This window comes from Glycine max, chromosome 2 (genome assembly GCF_000004515.6).
Source record: "Glycine max cultivar Williams 82 chromosome 2, Glycine_max_v4.0, whole genome shotgun sequence".
Lineage (NCBI taxonomy): Eukaryota > Viridiplantae > Streptophyta > Magnoliopsida > Fabales > Fabaceae > Glycine > Glycine max.
Genome location: NC_016089.4, coordinates 74,034 through 87,017, shown reverse-complemented (window position 1 = coordinate 87,017; position 12,984 = coordinate 74,034). Strand labels below are relative to the sequence as shown.

The window sequence follows — 12,984 nt, the reverse complement described above, 5'->3', positions numbered from 1 at the left end:
AAAACATGACAATAAGAAAAAAAAATATTCGTTAAAGCTTGATTCATATTCAGAGGTTTTTTGAAAAAAAAATGGCATGTTAGATATGATGAGGTATGGTTCTTATTCATAAATAGGTTTGATTACCCTTATACACATTCAATTATATATAAAATCTCCTTTTCTAATTGAAAAAAAACTTGAATGAAGTCGTAAAGTACTAAAAGATTGAAGAAAGAGAACAAGGGAAGAGTTTAAATTCTGCACGTGCTGAACTATTTATTCAATCATCTAATTCAGAACATACAAAAGATGCCATTATTTAATTTTTGCCCAATCAAGTGGCCGTAAGGGGCAACACACTTGTTTAGGCACACATACATATATATAAATAGTAAAAAAAACACACACACCTGTAATCAACCGATGTGACCTCGATTTAATGTTTCTCCAAAACAAGCCTAGTTCAATGACTCAAGCTTTTAGGTTGCGGGCAGAATTGCAGTTGTGGACCTCGATTTAAAAGCATGGTCAGCAACATTACCACCATGGCAGCACTTGTAATTAACCGATGTGACCTCCATCACACGTCCACAAGAGGCATTCGGGCATGTTATGGTTGCTAGGACATCCAAAGTGTTAAATTCGCATGGTTGAGGAGCAGGTAGATCACGCTGTGTGTCGTAGTATTCTTGGAATGCAATGTCAAAGCCTTCTTTCAGGAGCACTCTTTCTTTCCACTTTGCTTGAGGCAGAGCAATCACAGTCCAAATTCTCGGAGTGCTTCTTTTGCCTCTTGCCTTCTATGCCAATCCAGAATCGAGGAACTATCTTGGGGTCTTCCTTTCCTAAATGGTAATAGTCTATTATTGCATCTGCCCTCCTTATTGTGTATATCGTGCCTTTTATTTTTATCCACTGCCGCAGTGAATTCTCGGCTCCACTGAAGATATACCTATCACCTTTCACCTGATCATTCATGTGATAATTGCACATATTATATACATTAAAAGTCTCCACTAGGAAACCTGCCCACCTCCCTCTAAATTCTGAATGCATGTACTATTTTCTCTATTAAGTGTTAACAAATTTTAATCGATGTCAAAAAAAATCCTATGTAAAGAGAATCCTAAAAGTATCATTAAAAGAACATTTTATTTTTTTATAAGCAGAACTAACTTGATTTCATTAAATAATAAAACTTGGCATAAGGTGTGACCAAGTTAGAATCCTCAAAAGAATATTAATTATATAAATATATACTTTTAATTGTTTTAAAAGTAAATATTAAATGCTTTTATATCTATTCAATAAATACTTTTCATAAAACTTTTCTATTTTTAAAGAGTAAATTAAATAATATATTTGTTTTTAACCTTTTATCATCCACTCACAAAATCCTTATATAAATTAAATTGATTGACTTTTGTAATGATTATCTCAAATTAATCATAGCTGTCTATAAACTAACTAAACTGTTATTGTTTTTACTTGTATACCATGAAGGTTTGTTTTCTTGGCCTCATGCCAGAACCATTTCCATTTCTGAGCAAGTAAGTAAGCATTTCCATTTCTGAGCAAGTAGGTAAGCTTCGGATTTCCTGAAAGGGAATGCGTGGATCCCCATTCGAAAATGATGTCCAAGGCATCATCGTTCAACATGGTACCTTGGGGTTTCACCACTAGAAGGATAGGTTTACCCTGGAACTTGAGATCCTCTTCCATTAGCCTGATGCTAGGTAAGGGTACTTGAGCACACTTGTTACGTGCTGCACTTGTTGCTGAACTTTGAGGGTCAGCACCTCCAGAAGAAGAAGAAGAAGAGAAGGAGAAGAAGGCTAAGGGAAGGGACTATGCTATTTCTCATTCATTCATGCCCATGCTGTTATTACATATTCCTATTTATACTGAATTCTATACAACTAATTTTGGCATTAATTTTGTGCTCTTCTAGAATATTCAGCATGCGCTCCTACACTACCCCTACTTCAAACGAAATCCCTAAGGTAGCAGGCCTCACAATTCTCCTCATGTTTGTTGTTGTTTGCTGCCCTTGTGCCTCCTTCTACCTATCACTCCCAGCCCCATCAAAAACACATTATCCTCAAGGTGTTGGGGGATAAACGCATTGCTTCCAAAAGTGATACCGGGGTCCCAAGGTTTATTCCGGCGAATTGCACCTAGTTTAGCAGGTGCGCAGAATGCAACGATCGTTAATGGAAGCTTGTATGTAGCCATGGCAGTCCCACAAGGAGAAACAATGCTGAAGAGTTTGTTGAAGGAAATGATAGTGCGAACAAGACCGGATAGATGAAGAACAGGCATAGGAAGCGGGCCCGACAAGGTTGTGGGCCGCGGCTGTATGGGTACCAAAGGCGAAAGTGGTGGCAGAGGAGGCGATGGAGACGTCATGGCTGGCGGAGGTTGCACAGTCGTGGGTGCGATGAGCATGGGTGATGGAGTTGACTTGAGCGGAGGAGGTGATGGCGGAGGCAACGGTGGAGGCGACGGCGGAGTCTGCGACAGAGGCAGTAATGGTGTGGAGCATGGAGGTCGGGTCGATATGGAGAGCGGAGACGGCGATGCTGACTACGCAAGGGAAGACAATGGAAGGTGATGGCTGGTTCTCGGAGGCAGTTTAAGGAGGAGGGCATCCAGTTGGGAGTCGAGGCGACGTGTAACGGCATCAAGTTTGGTCAAGGCGGCCTCAAGACGGTCCTCAACAGCCATGGAAGTTTCGTTTGGCGACGAGTAGTGTGGGTGGTGGTAGTGGAAGGTGGAAGCTTCGTACGGCGAGTGGCAGCCATGAAAGCTTCATATGGTGAGTGTTAGCCATGGAAGTTGGTATGGCAGCCATAGGCTCTCAATGAAAGCATCAAATTATTACGTGTTGCGCTTGTTGCTGAACTTCGAAGGTCAGCACCTCCAGAAGAAGAAGACGAAGAGAAGGAGAAAAATGCTAAGGGAAGGGACTATGCTATTTCTCATTCATTCATGCCCATGCTGTTATTACATATCCCTATTTATATTGAATTCTATACAACTAATTTTGGCATTTTGTGCTCTTCTAGAATATTCAGCATGCCCGCCTACATTACCCCTGCTTCAAACGAAATCCCTGAGGTAGCAGGCCTCACAATTCTCCTCATGTTTGTTGTTGTTTACATCCGTGTGTTTGCTGCCCCTGTGCCTCCTTCTACCTATCAACACTCCACCACCACGTACCACTTTATGTCACTCTTCAAAGTGTTGAAAAGTTCCCTCCTAGCATCCCCCCATTTGTTCTCGATCGGGATCCACAAAATCTTGAATTCCTCTTTCTTGAAACCGCTCTTGTCATTTGGATCTTCCACAAGTCTCTCATAGATTGAATTCAGAAGCCGAATCTCGTCTTCAATTCTGACCAATCCCGAAATGAATAGCAACAACACATACTTCTCCTTGAAAACCTCAACATTCTATATATTTACACAAAAAAGTTATAAAAGGACACGCACGCGTGGTTATAATACTTGAACACTAAGTTAAACCTAGAGTGCATTACACAATATATAGGAGGCAAAAATAATAAGAAAAATGATTGGTGGACAACTTTATATGTTATTTGCACTTAGTGAAATAAAGAAATAATATAGAAAAATAAGTATAATAAGTTATATTAGGTTTTTCTAAAAAGAAAAAAGTATGATGAGTGATATTTTTTTATCAACAAATGATATGATGATAAAAAAAGAAAGAAAACAAAATTAACAAGGGTTGATAGAGTGTTTGTAAAATCATTTAATGGTACGAACCACATTCCTGTTGGCGTTGCCATCATATATTTGAAACTTATATCCATTTTGATCGATCAGAAGCTTCAAAAAGTCTACAATATGTCTTTAGGCTTTTTAAAGGCCCTCTTACGCCGCCGGTAGTCTTCTATGCTAGCTGCAGTAATAAAATGAGAGGGAGTGATTTCTTTTCATTACGTTAAGTAGAAACTAGAAATTTGAGAGGATATTAATTGAAGGAAGCATGTGAAAACACTAATTAAGCACACAACCTTTTTGTTGCTCGCATATCTCTAGTTGCTGCTTGAACTCATCCAGAGCGGGAGAAAGTTTGGCACGGAAGTCCGATAATGCATAGTTCCTGAAACACAGAAAAAAGTTTATCAATTTGTTAATAACATTTCACCAGAAGTATATATAATATAGGTTTAGTTTAGATACAAAAGTTTAACAACGCAATTTATGAAAAAGATAAAAATAAGAAACTAAAAAAAATTAAACTATTCTATAAACTAAAATCAGTTTATAATTTATATTTAAGGTTTAATTAATAATTACTTGTATGATCTTTATAACTACACACAATCTATAGGCTTTAGTTCTTACATTTAGAAACTGACTATTTTATTTTCTATATACACACTTTTCAATTCCCACAATTTTGATCGAACAATTAAAATTGATTAACGAATGTATGTAAAGGCTGAGACGGATCCAAAAATATATCAAAAAGGACAAAAAAATATTCTTTTACACAATAGTTTAAATATCTAACTTTAATAAATAATAAGTTTTAAAAAAATAGTTATTATTAATTTTATATATAAAATTAGAGATAAGATCTATCCTCAGAAAAAATTAACATCTTCAGTTGATATGATAATTGTCTTTAGAATTTGGTGATCCCATATAAAAACATTTAACATGATCCTTGGTGAGAAGAACAAACAAAAAAGAGTATGGAAACATTAATTAACTTACGAAACAGGCTGGATGTTGGTGTTGCAAGCGACAAACAGTAAACAAGGAGGGGGATGAGCTGCAAGGCATCTGAGAGAGCGGGAACATCCTCAGTCTCCTAGGTTTCAGCAGAATACAAGGCTCCCCACCGTCTGCCATGACGAGCTTCACTGTTGTGTTTATATTAGTCACGAGAATCTGTCTGTGTTGGATTTGATTCAGCAGTCTCAATGAGTTTCCCTGAGGCTCTGATACCTGCTGAAGATTCCAGAAATTTCCATACTCCAACGCCAAAGCCGCTATTGCTATCAGCACTTTTGCGTCCCAAGAGTAGTCTCTCAGTTGTTGAAGAATCCCAAGTGTTGTTTGGTGTGCGTTTTCTGGCCCCCAAGGTAGTGTCATCATCTGCCACCGTACGTATATATAATTAACTTACTGGATTCAAACTTGGTCATATGTAATAAAACAGCAGTTCCAGTAACATCACATATGAATAAGAAAAAAGTGAGTATTGGCATTGTGACAAAAAATGACCTTAAAAATTATGAATAAGATCGATCAATTTTAACGACTTTTTAACATATATATGGACATAATATACCTGGCATGACATCAGCTTCAGTGTGGAGAATTCTGGTTTGAAACTGGTTGTAGATATTGGATTTCCTATAAATCCATTGGGCTCATCTATCTGCAAGACACCGAAAATTTTAATCAGGTTGCTGTATATATAGCTCGTCACTCTGAACTGAAGCTACATATGACATTTCACATTATTTATTTTTTGACAGAACTTTGACTCTACACTTAGATCCGCGCATATTGGTCCTATTGATTAAAAAAAGGAATCAAGCATGTCATTAGCAAAACAAGCACTAGATTGCATTTTGTTAATTACCTTATGAAGAGCCCCAACAATTTGAGTTGATAGCTTGATAACGTTGGACACGACGTTGAAGAGGGGCTCATTATCAAACACTTGGTCATCGTAAGTGTGGGATAATACGTAAACTTTTTCAACGATCTCAGTGTCACTCAAATTAAATGGGTTGGGAAGCAGAGGTTTCGGTTGAGTGTTGGAGTTCGACATGTCGGTGACTCGATCACCTTCGTAGGTTTGGATGCGAATTAATGAATGTTGTTCTGTGCTATCATGAATTTGCTCAACCAATTTATAGGTTAAGATTCTTCGAGGCTTTACACTTAGAATAATTAACTTTAGCTAAGATGGAAGTGTTTAGATCAGTAAATTATACACAGCAAACGTGAAACGTGCCGCTCTGATGCAAAGTTAAGATTTACCCTTACATATGGATTCGTACGTGACGATATGATCAAGGATATATTGCCATTTTCACCAAACTACTACAGTGTTTTTCTTCTAGTGGTGGAATTTCCTGAAACTTTCGCTTTTATAAAAGATGGTAGCTCACTTGTCTAAAGGTTCAAGGCAAGAAGATTACACAGGACAATGTTACCATAGAAACCTTGGATGACAATGTTCCTGAAACTTTTGCTTTCCAGAAGGACGTAAGGCTGAAGTTCACGTTTTTCCAAAGATTCAAGGCAAGAAGATTTCACAGGTCTTGACAGTGAATTTTGTTTCCAGGATATCTGCCTAATTTTTATTTATACTTAATTTCATTTTGTATATTTCTACTGCTGTATTCTAAATTAATAGTATTGGAAACGTGTAGAATCAAAATTCAATTTGGGTTGTTAAGTCAGAAGCTTTTGACTTTTAGTTGAATGACATGTTTATAAATAAAAAATTTCCCTCACATCTCAAGTATAAAATTATGGTGCACATCATCAATTACAAAAGCAATATGCAAATAAATTAATATAAGTAAAAATGTTCATTTAAGTTGATTAATTGACCTAGAAAACGTAATACAAATGGAACAACATATGCATGGATTCATTACCGGTATATCCTTAATTTCAAATATTATCTTTCTTGTTATTAATTATCAGTAATTGAAAGTTACGTACTCCTTAACAATAGTTTTATTGTAATTACGTGATCTTGAATTATTATAAGGTTAATTAAGGAATAATGATACACATATATTTTATTATTTTACATATTCTTTTAACTTTTTTTTTATTTCTCTTTTTATCACATCATAAATCTTATTATATCTATGTTTTTTTTCTTTTTTTTTCCTCTCTCTCTTTAGGTATCAAAAAGTATATTGTGTGTAATGTAACATTTTTCCTGCTAAAATTTTGGTGAAATTAGGCATAACCATATTTCTTTTTGTCCATCTTTATAATTTTTGTGTTCCTGTAGAATATAATTAAAATCCTGTACGTGGTCCCTAAAATTTTGTTAGTTTGTCAATCTAGAATTGTTTCGTCCATATGCATCATATATAGATATATAAGATTTGTCCAAAGTACCACTGCCCAAACATTTTCTTTTTTCAGAAAGACCGACAAAAGGTTAAGGCAAGAATATTTTATTGGACAATGCCACCACAAAGCGAGGTACAAAACTACAAATTTTAGTTGAGACTCGTTCTGAATTCAATTCAATCAATGCCGACAAAGACGATGGTGTGACAAAGAAGCAAACCCTGAAATGGTAAAATTATAAGGAGTTATCACTGTAGTATAAGATCAGCCTCATAATTAAGGGTTATGTCACTTGTATGAGGCAGCCACTTATCTTCAAAAATTCGAACACTATATATGTCCGTCTCCAATTCTCCAAACTTAATGAGTTGCTTGACCATATATAACTAGGATTATATCCCTTTTTCGCCATGAGTTGATAAAGTAGTTATCTATAGAGTAAAAGAAAATCTAACCTTTAAATTCTAATAGATAATAAACCAAATAATATGAAAATAAGTGTAGGCACTAACTAACTTTTCATTACTATCTTATAAAGAAATATCTTAAAACTATGCGCAACCTTAATCCTAAGATTTTATCGTCTTAATTATTATTTCATATTTGTAATTTTAATTACTTTCAATTTTTTTACTTACATTTGATTTCAATTTGAATTTGATATATATTTTCAATTTTCAATTTTGAGATTCTATATCAAATTATAGATATTATTTTTGTTTGGATAGAGATGATGCGTCTTGATTTAGATAATTTATTTTTATAATATTTTTTTTCAATTTTAATTTTCTTCTTTCCTTAATTTTATTAATAAACTAATTAAGAGCATCTTTGTTACAACTTTTATAAAAGAGTCACCTGTTTTTTAAAACAAGAATAACATATCACTTCTTTTAGTATTTTCATGGTGTTTGTTTTAGTTTTTTTTAAGAAAAGTAATTAGAAGCTGAGAATGATCTAAAATGTGATTAAAATTAGTTTAACAGTTTCTCATAAAAAAGAAAATAGATTTCTCAGGCTAATGGAGCAGAGGGCACGTAATTCTGGTTGTAATCAAAGTCTGAGCGGGCGCTTATTTGGATTTTCATGTTTCACTGGACAGATAACAAGGATTTGGACTAGTGATGGTCTTATAAAGCATTAGAGTACAGTGTCTTTGACCATTGTTATATTTGCATGCAGTGAAATACTAGGTTGAGTAGTTCTTCTAGTACTACTATAGTTAATGAATTTTTTTTTAGTTTCTCGAGAAAAGAAGAAAGAATTCTGGTAATGGACAAGGTAAAACAGCATAACGTACGCACCCAAAAAGAAAAGGAGCATAAAATTGTGAGTTTGTGGAAGCCCAACAGGTTTCTCTTTAATTGAATCAAAGTCAATTGCAGTAAGACAAACAGACGCTGTTTGAAGCCATTATTTTCAACCCATACAAGGGCAGCACAGAAGAGGCTTCATCACAACAGCCGAAACGTAAAAATGATAAAGTAGTGCACACAATTGAATTCCAAACTGGGAAAATAGAGGCTCCTCCAGAAAAATCACCAACAAACTCGTGGATGGATCCATCAATTAAGAAGCGTAGAGCTTCTTCTCAATCATGACATCGCCACTCTCTGGAACTTCAGCCTTGTGATGAGCTGTTTGACCGTGGCAGCACTTGTAACTGACAGAAGCTATCTCCATGGATCTGCCACAAGCAGCATCAGGGCAGTTAATTGGGTGAAGAATATCAGCAGGGTAGTTAGCCAACTGCATGTGCGAGCATTCCTGAGGGTAGTTGCGACGCTTCTGCTCATAGTATTCCTTGAAAGCCACGTCAAACCCTGCTTTCTCCAGCACCTTTTCCTTCCATATCTCGAAATCAGCTGCAGTGGCCAGCATTGGGTCCCCACCCCCCAACAGCTTCACGTTCGATCCTTTGCTGAGAAGAACCCACCCGGGTTGTTGCTGTTTGAGGCAGAGCAAGCTCTTTATTTCTTCAATGGTAGGGTCCTTTTGTGTCTTCTGAATCATGTTCGCGAACAAGCTCTCTATGCCAATCCAGAAGCGAGGAACGATCCTGTGATCTTCCCTTCCGAATGGATAGTGCTCTATCACCGCGTCTGCCCTCTTGATTATCTCATGCCTTTTGATTTTTTCCACTGTCTGAGTGAAATCTTGCAGCCACTTCTTGTCACTGCCTCCATAGATGAAGATGAAACTGTCCGCTTTGATCTGATGATCATTCACATACACACACATTTTATATAGCGATAATGCTAATTAATTAACAAGGTTCAAGTTTTTTTGTGTTTGTGTCTTTTGTGCATTCATTTGATTTAAAGTGATTTGTACTTAAAGCATCTTCACTGTAAGCTAATTTTCAACTAGCTTTTTAATTTTTTAACTAGTGTTGAACTTAACAATACTTACTGCAAAAATCAATAAATTTATCGTATGTATGATAATTTGTGATCAGAAGATTTTACAATAATGTAGAATATTTTCAGATTTTACAATGTAGAATATTTTCTTTATTATATGATAGGATGATGTTAAAACAATTTTGAAGAGAATATAATAAGTACAGTTGGACTTACGAGGTCTTGTAGCTTGGGATTGACTTTCTTCATTTCTGCCCAGAACCAATTCCATTTCTGGGTGAGGACATCATCATCAGAGGGTCTGAAAGGGAATGCATCGATGCCCCAGACGAAAATCATGTGCATGGCATTGTAGTTGACCACTCTTCCTTGAGGGTTGAGCACAGGGATGATGGGTTTGTTCTTGTAATTCAAGTCCTCCCTTATGAGCCTTATTCCGGCCAAGGGGTAGAAGTATTCCGCCACATACCACGGCATTTCAAGCTTCAGGTTATCATACTCGGCCCTGTGCAGAAGATTCCACTCATCCACAACTGGGACCCACAGAATCCTGAAGTCCTCTTTTCTGTATCCCTTCACTTCCCTTGGATCTTCCTGCAATCCCTCGTAGATTGATTGCAGAAGCCGAACCTCGTCTCTGATACTGTCAAGCCCCGAAATGAAGAGTAACACGTGCTTCTTCCTGAACACTTCGATGCTAACCATTTGTCTGGTGATGCCATCGTAGACATGGGGGTCGTGAACTTCGTTGTGGTAGATCAGAACCTTGAGAACCTCTACGATTTCTGTCGGAGTTTGAAGCAGCTTCTTACGCCTCCAGTAGTCTTCTAGGTCACCTGAAATCAATCAACACAGATACATATATGATGATCCCCTATGTCAGCATTGAATTTATTTATCTATATATAGCCTTCGTCGTCATCATTTGTTGTTGCCAATATTAATATATGTTTGGATTTTATTCTTTTTCTAAGGTAACACATCTATGGTGATAATAAAATAAACCTTGAAATCAAATAGTTAATTTCAATTTTTTAAACATATATTATATACTATGATATTTTCAATTATTAATTTTAAATTAAATTATTCTTTTAAATATACCTACTCATTTTAACGAACAGGTGGATCCATACATATTTTACTGATTATTTATCTATCCCTTCAAAAATAAAACTAAAAACATAACATAAGAAATGCTAAGTACATAGAGTCTTAGATAATTAAAAATCTACACCCATTTTCTCTCTTTTTTCTTTCATCATTACTTATCACACTTATTTTTTCTTCCATCACTATTTTATCCGTTTTTTTTTCTTATCTCTTTTTTCTTTCATCACATTACTTACCACACATATCACTTCATTTTTAAATTTTTTTTTCTTATCTCTCCTTTCTCTACTTGAAGTACCCCACCCTAAAATGGGGTTGAACGATCTTAGTATTTTTCCTAACCTATTTTCTTTCTGCTCCTGGTCAGATTCGCCTTTAACTTGCTGATAACAGCAGCAAGCTTGTCGTCAAAATTTGCTATTTCGTATCTAGAGTCCCTGCACAAAAGTAATTGCAATAGATAGATATATATAAGAACAATGTTAACAATAATAAAGGGAAAAAAAAATGATAGAGATGGAGAACAATATTTCATAACCACTCTTTATATAGAGAGAGATAGATATTCTTTCCGTGTTAGACAAACAACAGTTACACCCAGCGAAATGCGAATAACCGGGATTGGTTGGTCTCGGAGGCAGGATAAAGATGAATAGATAGATATATAGAGATAAGTGCTTACGATTCACCAAGGAGGAAATCAAAATGATTAGCACAGACAACAGTGGTGACGATGGCCCAGTAGACAGCAACAGGGGTCTCTTGCATGGCTTCTGCCAAGGCTGGGACGTCCTTCAAGTCATAACCTTTGGTGGAAAGCCTCTCCAACTCGGTGATGCACTCAACCGCGATGAGCAAGTTCTTAACCAAGCTGTTGTAGTCAGCCACGGCTTGCCTGTTCCTCTCCACGATGTGAACTCGGCTCATCTGTGCCAATGATCTTCCCAGATGGTCTCCTGTCGGAGTCTGGACCAGGTGCCAGAAGTTTCCATACTCCAAAGCCAAAGCCGCCAGACCCATTATCGCTTTTCCGTCCCATGTGTAGGTTCTCAGCTGGTCGAGGATCGACATTGCTGTGTTGTGTGCGTGATGCTCACCGTGAGGTGTGTTCATCATCTACGTACACCCACATAATTTATTCTTTATTTAGTATTCAAGATCTTCGTTCAAACAGCATTAACTAAGAGTATTGATACCTAGAGATTCCACCAACATCTCTTGTTTCTTTCTTTTCTCACAAATCATATCATATCTATATTTTTCTAACTCTTTTTCTAGGTGTTGAATAGCTTAATGGGTGTTCACCAAACATTTTCATTTATTAATGGGATGTGTTAAATCATTATAGTTTGTGTCTAATTTTTGTATCTCTGGCCAATTTAATTTAACACTTTAAAACTTCAAATTTGGTGAAGTTACATGTTTCATTTATAGGTCGATCGTTACACAGATATATTGACTTTGATTTACAAACGCTCCAATACATCTCTATCTATAAAGTATGCTTATCCTAAATTTGACTAGTGCCTTCACTTTAAAACTTGAAATTATAAAAATCAATTACTTTAAGATAAGCGTAATGGAAGTGTTGTAAATAAATTTCCTTGCATAATGGAGTGGCAAAATTAAATCCCTTAATAAGAAGTACTAATGAATATATTATGCAGCAGAATGAATTAATAACCTGAGAAGCAATATGCTTAAGTTTAAGGAACGGTGGGTCGAAAGTGGACAAAGGAACCTTGTCTTCAATAAGACCAACGGGTGTGCCAGTCTGCAACAAAACAAATGGTTTACTCTACTGATAATGATAACTAGTTCTGAAAGCGATCGATATATAAATTGATTGATCAATTGAAGGTTAGGTACCTTAACAGCAACACTGTCAGCAAGTGCAGTAGCACGCTTGATGATGTTTGTAGTAACGTTGAAAAGCGATTCCACATCGTACCTTTCAGCGGTGTGGACGTGGGTAATGTAAACCTTCTCCAGGATCTGATCATCAGTCCAACCCAATGGGTTCAAAGTGTTGGTTTGAACCGAAGAAGGGGTCGCAGGAGAAAGTGAAGTCACTAATGCCATTGCTCGATCTCTTTGTATCTGATCTCTCAGGTTTAATTTGATTGTGCCTTCTTCTTTCGCTGCTTCGCCTATTTATAACTCTTAATAGTGGAATAGAGTTTACACTTGCCGCAACAGAGAGAATCTATGAGCCAACTCTTTTTGTGACATCAATGCAGGATATTACGATATAACCTTGTATGTTCATGATTCATATGATATAATCAGGGATAGTATTGACATTTTGGTAATGATTTGCTGCAGCTTTTGCTTTTGATAAAGACGGTGGTATATATGTTTGTTCTCAAAATCTTCAAGGAAGGAATAATTGTATATTACTAAAGGTTAAAGGAAGAGAATATATATAATTTGAA

The 12,984-nt window shown here is 36.2% G+C and overlaps 1 protein-coding gene and 1 pseudogene across 1 annotated transcript; both read right to left on the bottom strand.

Annotated features, from left to right (window-relative positions):
* Positions 1-300: 300 nt before the first annotated feature.
* Positions 301-5,844, bottom strand: LOC100815338 (protein SIEVE ELEMENT OCCLUSION B-like; annotated as a pseudogene).
* A 2,798-nt stretch (positions 5,845-8,642) lies between these two features.
* Positions 8,643-12,631, bottom strand: SEOA (sieve element occlusion a). Its single transcript, NM_001252714.1, has 6 exons — positions 12,419-12,631; positions 12,234-12,323; positions 11,232-11,665; positions 10,892-10,986; positions 9,653-10,272; positions 8,643-9,287 (listed from the first exon to the last, which is right to left on the bottom strand). Exons 1-6 carry the CDS (start codon positions 12,629-12,631, stop codon positions 8,643-8,645), a joined length of 2,097 nt encoding a protein of 698 aa, NP_001239643.1.
* Between the last annotated feature and the right edge of the window lie 353 nt (positions 12,632-12,984).